Below are 19,591 nucleotides of genomic sequence, written 5' to 3'. Positions count from 1 at the left end.
GTTATCTCTGAAGCTCAGGGTGGTAGGAGATAAATCAATGAACAAAACCAGTGATGACTGAATTTTCAAAGTGAGTAGAACGTTCCACAGTTGGACGTTTTGTATTTGTGACAGTAATGTTCCTTTTTGGGGTTAAACGATGAATTATTTTTAATTATTCATGGTTCCAGGAGAGTGAAACTTTTATACAAGATTCTTCATGTGGGACCCTAAAATAATCAAACACAGTTAGCAATCTGTGCAGTAAATATTTTTAATAACATGCTTGTGACATCAATTGCACCTCTATATTGGGTTTGGGTGTCTTACCTTTTTTTTTATTAATGCAATTACAGATAGGAGATAGGATTAAGAAGTGGATCAAGAGAATGTTTAAAAAAAAAAAAGGGGACCCCCCCCCCTGAATTAAATCCATTTTAATTATTTAATGTGAAATTTAACAAATTTGTAGACTAAATGTTCTTTCTCGCACAAAAAGGAGGAAATCCTCTAAATGCTGGAATAAGTCCATCATCGGATTTTTATACCAACGCAGGAGATCGTATCTCATCGTACACCTGATTGTGCTAGGTGCGCTTAACAATCTCAACATCTTCTACATCATATGACAACATGGCGACCGAAAATCTCGATCGCACTAACATGGCCCCAGGGACAGGGTTGTAAGCGCGTGATCCGAGCCTATTGACATTATTGCATGTAGTAGTTCAGGTTAACAATGCGTGTACCTTCCAGGATTCTCTCTGGTGCTCTGCATCATCAAAATAAAGGGGCCTGCGACTGGTAAGTGCTGATTACATGACAGTACTGTAATTTCTGGAAACATTTTTTATTTATATTTTGATTTATTTTAAATTGTGAATTTTTTTACTTAGATTCAGTCATACTTTTTAGACGATCTTTAACTTTTAACCTGCAACCATAATTTGGTGTAAAAAGGCTTAGCTTAATCAAAATTCTAACAATGTACCCGGTACATTCACCCACACCCCCTTTTCTGGACCAAGAAGATGGTCATTAAAAAAAAAAAAAAAACGCCTCTTTAGCTTTGTATATACTATTACTGTACAAGTACTTGTACCAGTAGTGTCTGCTGTGTTGGTCATTTGTTAGTTGTAACCATTATAAATTTTATGTGTGCTAAATGGACAAATTTGTCCTATCGTATTCCTTTTAGTGCAAATTCCATGTGTCCGTGATCATTTCATCACATTATTTAACACTGAGAGAACACAGGGAAAACACTTGAGTTCTTCGTGGTAGGCCAAGCTGTCACAAGCTAGAGAAAGTACATAACATATATTGTCCAAATATCGTGGAAAAAGCTTGGTGAGAATTTTATTGATAGATGAATACATGTACATGTAGCTATAAAAATGTCAAGGCTGAAATTATCAAATGTGCACATTGCAAGATTTACAAAAAAAAAAAAAAAAAAAACAACAAAAAACATAGTTTAAGAATTCAACTGGGGTATATGGTAACTTTCTCAGACTAACCAACCTTTGGCCCTCCTTTCCTGACACACCCCATACCTCTGTATCGGAAAAATTAAATAGTTATTCTTAATAGTCATAATAACTCTTCGTTTTGGCCAAAAATACAATTTTCCTGGAAAAAACAGCAATTTTCCCGTACTTACCAATGGTCAACGACCCCATTCCTGCATTCAAAGTTAATCCAGGGTTTTTTTCCTAAACGTACGGTTTTTTTTTAAAATCTCTTAAGAGATTTTAACTGACGGAGCCCTCTCGTATCGAGCGCTAGTTTCTGGTGACCTACTTAAAACCGCGGGAAAAGCAGACAACAACAACACTATATAACAATATTATAAGATTCATAAGATATATTCATCTTTTTGCTCAAAATGCATTTATATCTACAGTGTGTGCAATTCTGGGCTTTTCGTTCTCCGACGCACTGTACAAAAACTCGCAACTTATGTCTGAGGTTTGCGAGAATCCGCTTGACACCTAAACGTCATTGTCATGCACTTGTCGACCGCGAAGAAAAGCATCGAAAGCCCAAGTGACAAGCACAGATTTTAGTTTTACTACAATAACAGTCGTTTTAGTGGGGAAAATGCAATAGAATATATTTCCAGGCGTTGTTTACAATGTATTTCTTGTGGAATTTTGAATCTCAAAGGAAGAGTTATTATTGCTTTAAGCAATTTTCAAATCCCATCATTTTTGGAGCTCTCTTTCTCACACTGACTTAAATATTCTATAATTAAAAAACAACCATTTACAACTGTGCCAAGATAGTTCACAGGCAGTGAGATTTCTCAGATTTGATTGTTTCTGGCAACATAAATTCAACAAATTTATATATGAAAATAATCTAAAATACAATTTGCATTTACATAAGTGGGTTAATAAATTAAGGTAGATCCAATCAAACCAAGCAATGTTATAAGAATATAGTACATATCAAACCATATACTGCAAACAAACAAAGCACTACTTTACAAATAGCCACATACATGTTTCATATTTCAATAAGTAAGTACCTTCTAATAGCACTTAAATAAAGTGCTGCCTCTACAGCATTCACATGTAAGATATGTCAACTGATTTCCAGCCTGCAGCATTGTCACGTGGGTGCCACTGAAACTGATCATACAGGTGATAAGCATCCCTGATGGTCAGTAGATTAAATGTCTTGACATGTAAATTTGCAGAGAAAAAAAATGTTACATGTAACATTTTAAAGCTACACTTGACCAAATTGAATAATTACCATTTTATTGTGTCATGTTTTATTTATTTTCATTGTTTATAGGGGATGGCAAGGCCTCCTTGCATATGGATGTCAAAACCTAGTTGTGGTTATTGACACACAAAACCTTCAGGTAAAATGTCATTTTATCGTTAAATATTTCTGTTACATTTTTCTAATTATTCAATATTTTCTTTAACAATTTAAAAGTTTCTATTGTCACAATGAGTAAAAGTAATAAATATGCTTATATTACACTTTACATTTCTTACTTTTCATTACTATTGGCACAGTTTTTCTCTAATTTTGATTCTTTTCTCATTAATACAGATTTTGCAGACCCTTGAGAAGCACAGAGGAAATGTAGTTAAGGTAACCTTGATACTTACCTTATTCTGAAATACCTACCTTATTCTGAAATGTAACATCAAAGTATGTTTTCCACTTAATTGTAATATTACAGTATAATTTCTGCATTGGAATTATGTAGCAATTTTTAGATATAATCCCTTTTGTTCTCTTTGCCACAGTGTGTTACCAGTATTTCAGAAGCATCTTATGCACCGTTCTGCTTTCTTATTCCAGGTGAAGTGGGGGAAAGAGAATTATTTCCATGATGTTGTGACAGGGTACCCCCTACGTCTGGCTTCAGCAGACACTAATGGCAGGATAGTGATTTGGAGCATTAGCACTGGGACAAGTAAAATAGACTTTGCTGATGGAAACAAACCTGTTCAAGGTGAGCAGTTTATTGATAAAACTGTGTGTGTGTACGTGTTTGTGTGCGCACAGATGGGAGTGCATGCATGTGTGTGCATGTTTGTTTGCATGTGTAGGTGAGTGAAATATATCATTTTTAATGTTTTATGTTATTGTCATATACTGCCTGAATGTGAATAGAAGTTAATGACAAGACATTAAATTTGAAGCAGCAGTTTAAGTATGGGGTACCTTATAGCTGCTCTAAAGATATTAAATCAAGTATTCTAGACAAATAATTATGATAACACTAATGCTGTCTGTTTCTCAGATATGGAATGGCTGTCCTATCAGGACCACGCCCATGACCTGCTGGTGACCCTCTGTCCTCCGTACTCCCTGGTGCTGTGGAGAGCAGACACAGGCCAGAAACTGTGGAAGAAAACATACACTGAGACTCTGACATCATTCTCTTTTGACCCATTTGACTCCAAAAATGTGGCATGTAGGTCATCAGTTCAAAGTGGTTAAAGATAGGAGTGTTTATTTGCTCAACAAGTTTATAAGGACAAGAACAAGTTCTTATTAAGGAAAATATTTTTTACCTTGTTCATTTACAAATGTTAAATTAGGTGGAATGTATTTTCCTCTAAGCTTCTAATTAATGAAAATTATGTTATCATGGTGTCAGAATATTTGAGGAAATGCTGTATAAAAATGAGATGAATTATCTTTGGTAATTGTTTATTTTAAAATTACAATACTACTGTTAGTTGTCTATAAAAATATATTGTGTCTAAAGATTTTTGTATAAATGAGATGGTAACATTGACAGATACCATTTGTTGGATGTCTGAATGGTAAGTGAATTATTCAACAAATTTTATTTGTCTTTTCAGTCCTGGGTCAAGACTGTATAGTTTTTATTGATGACTTCTCAGTGGTCAAGGTTCCCTCCAGTAATGGGAAAAAGTTTTTTGTCTCCAGTCCCAGTTCTCAATTGCCTGCTGTGCAAGGTATTTTTTATTATTCTTCTGAGTTTTTAAATTGCTTGAACAGAATTTTGATGCTAAAATATCATGGACTTTTTTGTGACTTTGAAGTTGTTGCTCCATGATATAAACTTACAGATTGTGGAGTTCCAAACTCAGAAAGCATAACTATTGATGAAAACATTTTATAGATCTCTTTTTGCTCTCTCTTTTTAGGCTAATTAAAAAGTTCTAGGCATTCATTGCCTTTTTGCTCTGCTTAAAATATGTTGTAGAAGAAATATCAATTTTTTAATGTATTTTACATGCCTATGAGGCAAGTCCTTGCTAAAATTTCATAATTTTTACATAATTGGCATAGGTGTTTTGAAAAAAGTCTCAATTTACAAGATAAGATTAAATGCCCAGCTTTTAATATCAAATTGATTCCTTGGCTTTCTCTCTGACAAAAATATTTTATTGTAGCTCCTGTTGCTGTGAATGGAGAGAAAAAGTCCAGTAAGATCACATTAAAGAGAATGAGCCAGTTACTCCAAGGAGAAAAGAAAGAGAAGTGAGCAGAGCCAAGTTTCATTTATTTCTTAGACAAAGTTCCTAATATGGCAGTCAGTGGTTTCTGTATCATGTATTTGAGCAGGCATGTCCTTTGGCTGTGGATAATCAAAAATCTCCACACCCAAGTGCCAGCCATATCAATTTTGTTTTTATTTTAGAATTTTCCATTGTTTTATTGTGTGCCTGAAACTATTGCTCAGGCAATATTAAATCACATTCTTCATTCATCTCAGAAATGTTTTATACCACTTAAGAACAGTGCCCTTGGAAGAAGTCAATGTGACCCTGAATGAGTGCCTACAGTTAACCTACCACCAGACTTGCCGCCACCACATCATACTTCTGTATGCCAGGGAGGTATTAATACTGGACCTGGAGATTAACCAGACAGTTGGTATTATCCCTATTGACAGAACTGGATCATCTTTTGCTCAGGTATATTATATGACTAAGGGTGTTATGGCTATTCCTGTGTGTCCTGTCCTTAGATTTTATGAGTGAAAGTGAACCTGGCTTACAGGTTAGTGTCGTTGTTCTTTTGTTTCATTTACGAAAAGTGGTTATGACTTGGATTACAAATGGTACATGTAAATCTATGAATTTATGGAGTTATAGTAATTTGGTCACCTGTAATAAAAGTCTAAACCAAAACATTATAGTGACTTAGTTCCAGTGACATTTTGATTCTGTAAGAAGGGAATGTACATGTTTATACTCAAACTTTCAGATTATCCCATGTAGTCAGAGAGATGTTCTCTTGGGTCTTCATGACAATGGGTCAATCACTGTGAGAGTCAGACACAAGGGGGCAGCAGTGGCAGCCACTCCAGAACAAGTGGGAACATATGGCACACAAGGTTAGTGCAAGGAATTGTTCTGTGTATTGGGACATTGCCAGATTGTCAGAAGTTAAAGAGATGCCAATCATTCCTCAATTTTATTATTTTATACAAAGCAATCTGTTCGTTTTTAATGTCAAATAAGGTACTTGGGTCTACTGTACAAGTATTTTGATCTTAAGTGCAAAGTTGTTACATGTAGCATAGCATTATTTATTTTGTATATGTAGAATACACTAATGTCAGTATAGCACACAGTGGATTGTGTTCTTCATTTACTAGCACCAACCCCAAACTTAATAATCAAGCCCAATAAATGAAACATTAGATCTTTTAATTTTCATTAATTTTGTAAATTATCCTTTTTAGAGAGCAAGAAAAGTCCCCATAGTCTTATAGTCTTAACTTGCAGTTCACATCCTCAAATACCTTGGATTTCAGTGTAAAAGCTGAATACTAATTATTTGACCATAAAAGTAAATAAATGCCTAATTTTGTACACTACACATTAATTCTTTGTAAACTTCAGAAGAAAACAGTATTGGTGTGAGCCAGCCAGACATGATTTATGATCTACGCTGCCAATCAGATCCCATGCGTCTAACCAAGCATGCTAGAGTGTACGGCATGGTGTGCAGCCCAGTGACAGAGCGGAACATAAGCCTCATCATGAGTGATGGGCGTGTCTTGGTCTGGGATTTGATGGCTGTTGACAGTGAAGTGAGCATTGCTTTTTGATTGGTTAATATAAAAATGACACTACCATATCTTGCCCATTCATCTATTTTTGTTTTCAGTTATTTTCTATTCCAATTACTTATTCATTTTCACAACATGATAAGCCTGTCATTGAAATTATACATTTGCAAAATATTGAGTTGCTCTTGAGTACAAGTAAGATTTTTATGGCCAAACAAATTTTTCTTCATTCCTCTCATTCAAAATTTGAAACTAGCAGAAATAATCTAGCCATTTGTCTAAAGAAAATTTATCATAGGTTGAGTTCAATGTGATAAATTGTATTTTTAATTCCTTGTTATATAATTTAAAGATTAAACGAGACTTACCTGTAAGTTGAAGTTTGATTGGAATTTAACTCTCATCTGGATCATTTGAGGGATTATACAAGATATGCGTGCGCCTGCGTGGTACTCAATCTTTAAAGTTGAGTGTTCACGGCAACAAAGGAAGAAGGGTGGGTGTTAACTGAAAATAAGGGTGGGCGTATAATCCCTCAAATGATCCAGATGAGAGTTAAATTCCAATCAAACTTCAACTTACAGGTAAGTCTCGTTTAATCTTTAAATTTAACTCTCATCTGATCATTCGGGATTCTACGAGATTTCAAAGCTGTCGTGAACACGAACAAAGAACTGTTGAAACAAGTTTTTTTTTTTTTTAAATGCAACTCAAACAATATTCTCATGAATCATAATCACAGTTTTTCAAGCACTGAAAAAGCAAAACTAGTATTCTGTGATACTGTTGGTTTGTTATAAAACCTAGAAAAGGTATTGTTGTTACTCCAACCAGCTGTACGCAAAATGGTACTGAGTGGAATATTGGCAGCAAAAGCTTTACTAGTAGAAGCTGCACGTGTGCTATGTGCTTTAAACACACTTGTATTCACTCCAGCCTTTAACATGACTGTCTTTATCCATCTAGCAACCGTATCCTTTTTACAGGATTAAAAGGTCTGTTGTAACTAAGAAAAAGTTGTGAAACACCACTACTTCTATATTTGCTAGTTCTAATTAAATATTCATGTAACACATTCAACACACAGAGTCTGCTGTTCTCTGGGAAACCAGGTAAGTTTATGATTGGCTGATCTTTTGTTGGTCTAGACTGTTTAACTAATGCGTCAATTAAAAAAGCCACTCCTGTGTCAGTTTTTAACACTGTTTTAAGGTTCATGAGATGAATTGATTGACATCTTTGTCCTGATATCAGTGCCACCAGCATAACTAGTTTGAGTGTTAGATCTTTGTCTGAAAGTTCTGAAACTGGTAATAATTTCTCTAGGTATGCTAATACAATATTTGTATCCCATGTGGTTTGGTATCTGGGAAAAGAAGGTCTGCTGTGAAATACACCTTTGATGAAACGCTTGATGAGCTGGTTAGATCCAAGTGTTGAGGAATCTTTCAGTTGCACAAAAGCTGATAAAGCAGATCTTGCAGTGCAAATGGCACTGTAATTAAGACCAGCTTCAAACAGTTCAGTGAGAAATCCTAATATTTGTGGCACACTTGGCTGAAAGGGATCATAATTGAGTTTAGTGCAGTAATTAATCCATTTTTTGATGTAGGTGTTGTACTGTTTTCGTGTGCCAGTCCGCCAAGATTGCATAATAATGTCTTGAGTTTTGCCTGAAATACCCTTTTCTTGTAAGCTTTTCCCGATAACAAACATGCCATCAGCCTGAGCAATAATAGCGCCAACTAAGTCGCTTTGCAGTCCGGTCTGAGCCGACGACATGCTAAAAAACCAGCGTCAATTAGTACAAAAGATTGTCTGTCAAGCAATCTCTCACAAAAGAGTATGACCAGTCTTTAAAAAAACACGTAAATTATAAAAAATCGATGAATAATCGAGTGCACGTGTGAGCACGAGGACAAGCAAACGCAGAATTGAGTACCAGGCGCACGCATATCTCGTAGAATCCCGAATGATCAGATGAGAGTTAAAATTAAGTTTTACTTTCTTCATACTGTCTAATTGGGTGTGGATATCCTTTAATTACAAAGAATATAAAAACTCTGTGCATTAATTTGATATTCTGATTTAGTTGACTGGACAGTCTTGTTGGACAAACCAAGTATAGAACATGCATAGTTTGTATTCAGATTAATTAGTTTTATTTGCTTCATTAGGACAGTCTCTCTGGCAATTCTCCAATGTATACTCCTGGTCACAGTAAAGTGCAAAAGTTCATGTTCTCAGCTTTTGAATGTCAGCTTCCTCTGGTGTCTAATGCACCTTTCCCTAAGAGCACACTCAATGATTACATAGGTGAGCAATCTTTTTATTTTTATTTATTTATTTATTTATTTATTTATTTATTTATGAATTTCACTTTGCCAAAGTAATTTTCATAACATGCAGAGCTTTATAAGTTGACACAATGTGTAATTTTCATATTATGCAGAGCTTTATGAAAAATATTTCAACAGTTTCATTTTCTAAATCTCATTTATCAATGAAAGTCCAAAAGAGTTTGATATTATTTTTGTATTTCTGATGGGGTACTTTATCTTCTCAGGCAACACACAGGTGTGCAGTCCAGATAGCCTGGCCAGCAAGAGCAGGCATGGTATTGTGTTCAAGTTTGTCCTCACTGGGATGATGTCTGGTCTAGGTCCAGCTCCTCTGGTCATCAAGATGTGTCCACCTCTGACTACTAAGAATTTCAGCACCTACAAACCTCTGCTGGCGGTTGGTTAGTAAAGATATCCTCATTTTCACAAGTACATACAGCTGTGTCACCAGAACCACAATTAATGTCATGAGTCACCTTGTTGCAGCTTGTTACCATAAAACAACAGCTATAATGGAAATTAATAAGCATTTTTACATCCTTTAAAAAAATAATGGTTAGGCAACACCGCCCTTACAATTTGATGAAAAATAACAGATATATAAAAAAAATTAATTTTTGCCAAGAAAATGATCTTTTGTACAAACCATTTTTTACGTGCATATGTTAGCTGTTAGTAAATTTTAAAAATTCAAACTATTGGTTAGCAAAGGGTAATACATGTACTAGTAAATAAAAAGACAAACAAAAGAGATAAACTATTTCTGTCAAGTTTATAAGATACATGTGTTATGTGTGTGTTGTTTCCTCACTCCAGGCACCCCGAATGGCACTGTGCAGGTCTTCAATGTCAGCAGTGGAGAGCAGTACAGAGAATATAGTGTGCATTCCTCAGCTGTCAAGTAAGGCCGCATTTAGAGGGATGTTTTTATTTCCTGAAATTTTGACCAAAACTGATTTTGTTCATTCTTTTTAAAAAATGATTTAAATGTACAGTCTCAGCATGTTACTTGAACTGGGCTCACTATTAATTTTTTTTCTCTTTGGTTCAGAGCAGCTTTTATTGTAAATTTATTAAAAATCATAGCAACTAGAAGGTCGAAGTTATACAGATATGTAACTGCAAATAAAAATAAAGAAGAAAAGATTTATACATTAAGATCAAAATACAATTAGAGAAAATATACTTGTGCTTTATTCATATGTTTTGGAATTCACAACTATTATTTGAGAAGTTTCCTAAAGTAATGTCAAAAAGTTAAGATTATAAGAAATTTGAATAATTATTCAACATGCCAGTCTGTAAGCTAAGAATTGTAGCAACATGATAACATGTCCTTTTTTGTTTTGTTTTTAGGGGCATTGACTGGGTAAGCCTCACTGCCTTCCTGTCCTTTGCTCACTCTGGCATCAGCTCCAGCAGTCAAGTGAAGAATGAATTGGTTTTGGTTAATGTGCAGTCAGGTATACACTGTATTATCACACATGCCTGTTCAGTTTTGAAAATATGGAGAATGGATGCAACCCTTATCTTATATTACCCTAAGTTTAAAAAGTTTTCTTAGATTTTGTACAGTACTTATGACTTTTCACAGCAGAGAGTAAATTTCCTTGTTATTCAATATGTTTAATATATCAATTATACTATGAATTGTGAAGAATTATTTAAAATTTGATAGGCACTGTAACTCAAGTTAGACAGAACAGGGAGGAAGAGTCTCCTATAGAACTGATAGCTGTATCGCCATTAAGGTAACTGATAACATATCCAGTTCAGATTATTAAAAAGTATTATATTTCCAGTTTAATATTTTCGTACATAATTTATTGGTCACATTATCTAATTAACTCATCTATTCTCTACTTAGGTATGTGATTGATTCTTCCAGGTTCCAATTAGTTGAATTATACAGTGCCTACTGATTTTATAGATGGTGATAAGATTGTCCCCAGAGAAGATTGTCGTAGATTTTATTGCAATAACCTGCATAATGGTGTTGTTTTCATTGCACATGTTATGATTTTGGATTTTTAATTGCAGGCAGTACTTTGTGGTTGTGTTCAAGGACAAACCTTTTGAGTTGTGGGATCTCAGGACTCTGTCAATCATACGAGAGATGCCAAGGAATTTTCCAAGAACAACAGCTTTGGTGAGTAAGGTCTAAATTTTGTGAATGTGCAGTGAGCTTCAGTAGGTGGACCTGGAGCTAGTCTGCCCAGTAGACTGAGTCTTCCATAGAAGATAATTGTTGTTCAAAATCATTTTGAAAGGCAAAGTCCACAATTTGTCTTACCTAAGTTTTGGTCATCTTATAGAATACCAACAAGGAGGACTTTATCAGTCCTGTGTTTGCATATGTACTTGCACAATTACCTCCCTTGGCCATGAATTGAGCAGAGAAATTGCGTTATTTTGATATATTCTTTTGTTGTTGTTGTTGTTGTTGTTTTCATATACAGTGGTAACCAAGGTTGGTTACAGTAATGAATATCTTTGTTTGAGATTGTTAACATAAAGATTATAATTTAGCTCATATTTATCGAACCTCCTTTTGTCTAGTGCTGGGCACCCTCTCACAGCACTAAGACCCTGAAGAAGCGTCAAACCAATGAGGGAGTCACAACATTGTCAGTTACGGACCTTACAACCTCGGCACCAGCAGCAATTTCGACTGAAACCACAACCAAGTAAGACAATATTATTTACCGTCACAGTTTCCATTTTGTTTTTAACATTCAGCTGTTATCTGTTGTTTTACAGTAGCAGGTCAAGTTCAAAAATAAGTCTGCGTGATTGGTTTAGAAGGGTTTTTTTATGCTGTGGTCATCTTATGAGCAACAATTACAGTTAAGAACAGAAAATAGTTATATTCTATAGATTTTTTAAAAATCTGACAGTATTATGTTAGTGAATCTTAACAGAATAGGGAGATGTAAGTTTTTATTATTTTTGTGCAGTTCAGACAAGCCAGGCAGCTCCCAGACAACAGCAGGCCATTCCAGGGAACATTTTGTGTTCACAGATGCCGATGGTCTACTGTATCATTTTATTGTAGAGGGCAGTATCATCAAAGATGGGTCCAAGATTCCACCAGAGGTACTTTAATAATGTCATGAACATTGAACTTTCTTTGTTCAAGGTCTGGTAATCAGCTTGGTACATGTAGTTCTGCATGATATTTCTGAAATGAATTGATAAATTGTAGAATCTAAAACTGGAATTCTTAAAAATATTTTTTGGTAATGGTATGATACATGTATATTATGCAATAAAGCTGAAAAAAGTCTTGTTAAAGAAGAGAAGATGCAGGGTATAGTGCTACATTTATAATACAATTTTCTAAAATGTATGTGCAGGTTGAAGAATCTTAATACTGATTCTGATGGCATTTCAGTCCCTTTTAAGATAAAAAGTCATATCTGCACCTCAAATCCACCCAGGCAAAGTACACAGGCACATTTTCTTTTTCTAAATATTTTTTTATTTTGTCTGATAATTACCCGCAGTTCTCTGTACACTGTTTGATTTGTGTGTTGACAGAATGGCATGGGTAGCATCACCAGTCTGGCCTGGAAGAGTGACACTATGGTGATGGGCGATGTGGATGGAAATCTCAACATATGGGATCTTAGGGCAAGGCTGTCAAAGTAATTATCAACTAAAATGTCTGCATGAACTCTTTTTTGTCATTTTCACAATTTTCTTCTTCCTTAAAATGTTTTTATGTAATTGCCAGTAAGGAGCATTTTTGTTTGAATGCCAAATTAACATTTGTCGTACAGCTGTGAATGTTCCTTAATTTTCATTCTGATATTATGAAGTAAGAAAAATACATAAAAATAAGTTTCGCATGAGCTTTTTGGTAAAAGTTGTTTTTCCTTATGATGCATTTTTATTGTACATGTTTGATTAAATGTTACTTTCACAATATACCAAATGTTTTCCAGGGCCATCCCTACTCATCGTGGTTGGATCAGAAAGGTCAAGTTTGCCCCTGGTCGAGGCAACCAGAAACTGTTAGTTATGTATAATGATGGTGCTGATATATGGGACACCAAAGATGTATGAATAATTTTTCTATTTCAGTATCTGACACTGCTTTAATTAGCCTGTCAAAATGACATTACATGAAACAGTTATATTCAACAGAAGAAAAATATTGGCAGCTTACATATAATGTTGAAATGACGAGTCTTTATTATGATCTTTTAATTGTTCACAGGTGTTTGTATATAATAAAACTAAAATTCCTTGTGTAACATATTTTCTCTGCACTTGTAGTCTACTTCAGACTTACACTTATTTTGCCATGATAATGGTTTTTATGTAGACAGTTTTGCTACCCATGAGTAGCTAGCTTCTAAGAAATGAAATACCATTACAGCTGGAACAAGTAAGCTCTTTGAAGTGCCCCAAAGAGCTTCCAAGAATCAATGATATAGACTGGGCTGCTTCAGACAAACCTGTCTTGGCAACAGCAGATGGCTGCATTCGGGTGGCAGATCTGGATTTGAAGGGCGCCATGGCAACCCTGGAGGAGTATCATTTGACAGGTAATCTTATAGCACTGAAGAAGATAGTTATAGGCATCATGCACTAGATTTTATGCGGAATTTAAAAAATGCCAATATTTGGTGGCATCTTCAGCAATGTTTTAGTACTCTCATTTTAATTTTAGAGATATGTTATACCAGTAGCATAATTTTACATACTGCTTCAGAGCACATGTGTCACTGTTTCCATCACATGCTTGGTTGTATAAATTTGAATAAGAACAATAAGCTATGTACTCAGTCAAGTAACTTATCGGAAAATATTTGTATCTAAGTTCTAACTTAGCTTCTGAGTATTTATTTCAGCTTATTTGTGATTTTTTTCTTGATATTTTCACCTGACATTACGTTATTTTTCAGCCCCTATATTCTGCCCCCATCTGCTGCCCAGCAAGGCAGCTCTGACCCTAAAATACTTGTTACAGCATCAGCCATGGCAAGAGTACAAGCTAGAACTAGGCCAACACATTAACAATGAGGTGCAGCATCTGGTCAACATGCAGTTTAAGATATTAGACAAGTAGGTTGTATTAAAAGATGGAGAGAATTTTTGTCCAACTTCCACTGTGTCCAGCACAACTTTCAGCTTGATTTCCTTAAATACATTTGAGTTGTGCTGGGAAGTTTGTTTACCTGTAATTAGTCATCCCTGGTGTTTATTGTGCTGACCATTTATCTCAGGATTGCTGCAGCTTGTGGGCACAACCCATTTGGTCTCCTACCAGCATTTTGAGTCGAAATGCAGATGCTGGACGTTGCCATATAGTCATTGTTGTACCATGTAATAAAAACCTCCTATGGTGAAAGGTTGATGAAATTTTTTAGGGAAACAAATGTATCTTTAATCAGTTGATTTTCATTGTTCTTTCTTTCTTTCTTAGTTGTATGCTTTACAACTAAGAAAGATGAAAATCAAGTTTTTTTTTTCTCATTTAAATTATATTTAATTTTTGTACAGAAAATATGTCAGTGTCACATATATTATGCAAGGGGTTGTGAACCTTCTGTTAGCTAAAACTGTTAGATTTTTTTTATGTACTGTTTCCTATATATTCTATCATATAGGAGACATTTATCCAGAAATATTTTTTCATGTAGTGACTTAAAGGCATATCTGACCAGCTGTAGCTTTGGGACAGCAGAGCGCTGCCTTCTTACTGCTCGGATATTTGGAGATGAGTCTGACCTTCACTTCTGGACTGTGGCTCTGCACTATCTCAGGGCAGAGAAAGTGCAGCCTTTGGGAAAGGTGAAACAATTTGAACAGCCTGTTATAATTCACAGTTAGAGCATTCTAATAAATGCATACAGTGTGGGAAACGTGTTTGAATGTCTGAATGATGTTATTTGAATTTAATTAGGGGGGAAAATAGCGTTTTTTGTATTTAGTTCAGAATGTAAAATAATATTTTTCTTAGTAACTTGTCGTTCAATGACTGCATATTGTATTAGAGAGAGAAAAAATACCCCCCTTTTATGTCTCATGAAAAATTGACTGTTCATCAACCCAGTATTGATTCACTGCACTGAATCGTAATTATTCACAGCTCCTCCAGAAACAACTGTCCAGCAGCTCTGGCTCTGGTGACCTGTACAAACCAGGCAGTAGTAGTTGTGACCTGGTTCAGCTGGACGATGATCAGTCTGAGTTGGACAAGGCGCAAGCCTGGCGCATGATACAAGACCAGCCACTAGAGACGTGCTATGATGTTCTCTGTGATAACCAGACATTCCAGGTAACCTCTCTTCACAAGACTTTTTGCTTTGAATTGTTTTATTAATCTACATGTAAATCCTCTAGGCTTTTTAGTTTTGTATATTTTTCAAGACTCTTTCAAAATATTATATTTCTTTACAGCAATATTTAGTAACTATAAAGGTACATGAGGTGGTTGAAGTTTACCTGATCTTGCCTAGCAAATATAATGCAAATTTTATAACCTGAAGTCTGCCTATACTTACCCGCCATATCTTCCCTTACACTGCTTTGGGGTTATTGTTACATGTATATTAATAAATATTGTCAAGAAGATGGGATTGGGGAGAAAGAAATAATACTTACAAGTTATGATTTATACCCCCCCCCCCAAACACACACACACACACACACACACACACACACACACACACACACACACACACACACACCATCACTTAGGATGCTGGCTGCTTTATCCCATAAGCATAACATCAGATGTGAGAGGATGGTAAAAAGGAATAAATTACACAGACTTATGTACATTTATAAATACAATTTCCTGACTGTGACTAGACTGCTAACTTCTGTGATTTATAAAAGCATCCTATCTTCTTAATGTTGATTATTGTAGAAATATCAGTTGGACCGTATTGCTCTGCATGATGTCAAGAGGGAGTCCTATGAACACACAAAGAAAGTAGCAGAGAACCTTATGCTACTAGGACAAACTGACAGAGCTGTGCAACTTCTCCTAGAAACGGAGGCTGAAAATGACAGCTATTACATAGATTGTCTTAGGTAATGCAACTGTGAATACATTTTTTCTGGTTTGTTATGTCAGCAGTTGGCAGATTTAGTACACTAACATTTTGCAGTGATTACTTGCTCATTTCTGGTTCAAATACAAGAAAAATAGACTTTTGAATAAGTGTGAAAAGCAGTTTGAATTTCTCTCATAAAGTAGTATTTTTACTTAAAGTTAATTACTGTAAGTAACAATTTTCTAATAAAAGGGATGTTTGATGATATGACTATTTTTCAGAGCATGTTTGGTGGCTAGTATAAGGTCGTCTGGAGCCTCTCAGAGCACCATCAAACTGGTGGCCACAAATCTTATTGCAAATGGCAAGCTTTCAGGTAAGAAATCGCTATAGAGAACTTTTAAACAAGGTATGTCTTTTATATTATTGTATTAACGATTAAGAGCTGTAAGTGTATTATAAGCAATACATTGTATTATTTATTAGACAATGAGCGCATTCTCAACGAATTAAGCCAGGCTTTACAAAGCCGGTGACCTAAAAATGGCGGACGTACATGAAAGAAAAACCGCCTAATCTTTTAATAGTCTCTCCGCCTCCCCACACGTCGTCCCTGCGGGGTACAGTAATTAAATCTCGGCTCCAAACATTAATATTTCCGTGAATATCTCTGGTGATATTATCTCCGTAGATAGTCGATTCATTGCTTCTCTATGGGCCAAATTATTCCTTTTTCGTCTCTGTTTTCAAAGATAATAGAACAGAAGAGCTTTTTTCCTTCGATCGCCTTCAGCCGCCATGCTTTCTTCACCACGAGTTTAACTGATGAGCATGCGCACTTAATATTTCTCAGGTAGCTTCCGCATGGCGAACGGAGACGCGATTTAATTACTATACCCCGCAGGGACGACGTGTGGGGAGGCGGAGAGACTATTAAAAGATTAGGCGGTTTTTCTTTCATGTACGTCCGCCATTTTTAGGTCACCGGCTTTGTAAAGCCTGGCTTAATTCGTTGAGAATGCGCTCAATGATTGTTATGTGTCCCAGTGTGATAGAAAAATTAAATTTGGTGTATGATAATAGAGTATTTTAGGCAGTTTTGTCTTCACCATCAGCATTACAACAGTGAAAAAATCAACTCTATTATTCACATCAGTTTACATTAGCAAAAGATATTGTATATAGATTCTTTTGATCTTCAGGAATGCTGTTAAAATGTACTAGTGTGTAGTACTTGAAAGATTTAGACATTTCAATTTTATTTATTATGATAACATATTATTTGATTAATTGCCCTTAGAGTTTTGATTGATGAAGCAAATCAGTCAGTTTGGAATGGTGCAGTTTAGATCATCATAAATATGATGTTATGATATATTTATTTCACAGAGGGTGTTCAGTTGCTGTGTCTTATAGACAAGGGCTTGGATGCCTGTCGCTACCTACAGACTTACGGGGAGTGGAATCAGGCTGCATGGCTGGCCAAGGTAGGGATGATAGATAACAAGCCAGGGGTTTAAAACTAGCAATCTAAACAAGCTATATATCTGGCAATATATATATCTGGGGTAGCGCTAGCAATTTTTTTCACTTAGTCAAATCACTATTTTTTCATTGCTTTTTGAACAATATGGTTTGAATGTGACTAAAACAAATCAAATCGGCCCTATTTTGTTTAGCCAATTGAAGTCCGTTTTAGCATTTGGCTAAATTAGCGAGTGTTAACGCTACCCCAGTATACACACGCACCCACGCGTGCGCGCGCACACACACACACACACACACAACAGTCTTCTGGCAATTGCATACAGACTTCCCTGACCAAGACAAGGAGACAGAAACAAATTTGACAGATTTGGCTAAAACTGAAAGGAATTTATACCTTTGCAGCAAAGGCACGCCAGCACATAGAAATAACCTCAGTGTGAAGTATTCTTCACAACTGGTCAGAGTGATATACGTGTATCATTATTTTTTTCCAATTTATTTTAGGCTACTTTGAATGCGTCAGAGAGTTTGGAAGTGATGAAAAGATATTCAGAGCATCTTTGTTCTGCAGCTGTTAATCACAAGGTAAACTTAATCGAATATTGGATGTTTTGATTTGAAAATATTTAAAACTAAATATAATACACTTTTAGTAAGGAAAATGCAACAGTAATATCCCCTAAAGATATAATATATATATCAGTGATCAGTAAGTAGATGAATTTAAGTACCTTTAAATGCATGTTGTCTCCTTAAAAGAACCATCTTCATTTTTATGTATTTTTCACTGTGTAATTGAGATTTATTTATAAGATAAACAATATTGTTAGTTATATGTTGCCATGTGTTGGTTCCAGAGTCAGGCAGTTTTGGTGATGTTGTCTTTGCGGCAGTTTGTTAAGGTACTAGAGATGTTATATGGACAGCAGCAGTTTGACAGAGCAGCACTGTTCCTGGAGGCATGTCTAGAGTTTGGCATCATTCAAAAGACGAAAGAAAATTGTATCCTTTTTGTATGTTTTTAGATTGTTAATGGATTGTTTTGTTCTTGTTGAATGGTAATAATTTGACTAAAAATTAATTTGGCAAAACAGAAATTAACCAATAGGTTGTGGGATCAGAGAAAACACTCAAAATTTTATGATTCTTGACACAAGCCCAGCATCTCTTTTAGAGGCAGTATTTCTAGAGTATGCTAGGTTCCTGACAGCCATGCAGAACACTGAGGCAGCACACTACTACTGTCATCTGGCAGGTGGAAAGGGACAGCAGTTCATGAAGGAACTGCAGGACACTCAGGAAGTGGAAGTGGCACAGGAAGTGGATGTTGCACAGGAAGTACAGAAATGAGAATCATCAGCATAAGATGGCCGGAATTGTATAAGCTTGATATGCAAGGGTGGTTGAAACTGTAGTAGAGTATAAATGATGGGTTTAGCTAGTTGTCATTATGGCATGAACATTTCATAGTTGAAATAAGTGAAATGTAGGTTTAATGGTCAAGATAACAATAGTGTTGTTGACAAAACTTTGCTCTTGATCACGAAATGACGCATTTACAAAGGATTATGGATTGAATTGAAGCAGATCTCACTTAAACCTGACTACAGTTATTTACAGTTCCAAAACCAAATTTGCTTAATGGGTGAACAAAAAAAGTAGATTATTTCAACACCATTAATTTACTTAACAGATTTCTTCAGCACAGATTGTTATGTGGAGGACAACCGCTTCCTTTCTGTAGGGATAACATGAACTAGCAGAGCAAGCTGTTACCCCAGCACATGACATATGAATAAGTTACTTGTAATAGGAATGTTGTCATTATTTTTTCATTTCAAGTAGACTATTAAGTGTGATGTTATCTATTATCTGTATCTGGTAACATGATGAAAAATATGATGGACATTTATGCTTTTACACTGTATATTATTACCTTCCTATTTTTTTTATATTTGTGTGTATTTTGACCACCATTAGCAAAGTGAAAGTTTGCTTCAAACTTAGGCTTCTTTCACATGCAATGTCTATTTTCTAAATTCTATTTTCTATTTGCGGCATGTCTTATGATCACGGTCTGTGCACTGAATATCCCGCCGCGTAATTACTGGCAGCGCGAGCCAGTTACTATAAGTTACTATAAGTTACTATAAGTAACTGGCTCGCGCTGCCAGTAATTACGCGGCGGGATATTCAGTGCACAGACCGTGATCATAAGATAGCGCGAAAAGAAAATAGAATTT

At 35.5% G+C, this 19,591-nt stretch overlaps 1 protein-coding gene across 2 annotated transcripts; it reads left to right on the top strand.

Annotated features, from left to right (window-relative positions):
- Positions 1-588: 588 nt before the first annotated feature.
- LOC106152639 (WD repeat-containing protein 11) lies at positions 589-19,431 on the top strand. Of its 2 annotated transcripts, none has more exons than XM_013526305.2 (30): positions 589-783; positions 2,785-2,854; positions 3,052-3,093; positions 3,307-3,460; positions 3,752-3,925; positions 4,320-4,436; positions 4,878-4,965; positions 5,201-5,402; positions 5,695-5,824; positions 6,336-6,526; positions 8,683-8,821; positions 9,072-9,248; positions 9,664-9,748; positions 10,204-10,310; positions 10,526-10,598; positions 10,888-10,996; positions 11,407-11,534; positions 11,805-11,943; positions 12,388-12,494; positions 12,795-12,909; positions 13,232-13,400; positions 13,761-13,920; positions 14,499-14,649; positions 14,948-15,136; positions 15,731-15,897; positions 16,142-16,236; positions 17,250-17,347; positions 17,853-17,933; positions 18,206-18,350; positions 18,511-19,431. In XM_013526305.2, exons 1-30 carry the CDS (start codon positions 719-721, stop codon positions 18,696-18,698), a joined length of 3,855 nt encoding a protein of 1,284 aa, XP_013381759.2. In that variant the 5' UTR covers positions 589-718; the 3' UTR covers positions 18,699-19,431. The 2 variants fall into 2 exon arrangements, with proteins under 2 accessions (XP_013381759.2, XP_013381760.2); XM_013526306.2 differs by having other exon boundaries at positions 590-783; positions 5,222-5,402; positions 18,511-19,430.
- The last annotated feature ends 160 nt before the right edge of the window (positions 19,432-19,591 follow it).

This window comes from Lingula anatina, chromosome 1 (assembly GCF_051362555.1).
Source record: "Lingula anatina isolate TDL-2025a chromosome 1, LinAna3.0, whole genome shotgun sequence".
Taxonomy (NCBI): domain Eukaryota; kingdom Metazoa; phylum Brachiopoda; class Lingulata; order Lingulida; family Lingulidae; genus Lingula; species Lingula anatina.
The sequence above is the reverse complement of the archived record's forward strand: the minus strand, read 5'-3'. Positions and strand labels throughout refer to the sequence as shown.

Coding starts and splice junctions, on each gene's coding strand:
- LOC106152639 (XM_013526305.2), top strand. CDS start 719: ATGCGTGTACCTTCCAGGATTCTCTCTGGTGCTCTGCATCATCAAAAT. Junction 13,921..14,498: donor CAGTTTAAGATATTAGACAA/GTAGGTTGTATT, acceptor TTTTTCATGTAG/TGACTTAAAGGCATATCTGA. Junction 15,137..15,730: donor GTGATAACCAGACATTCCAG/GTAACCTCTCTT, acceptor TGATTATTGTAG/AAATATCAGTTGGACCGTAT.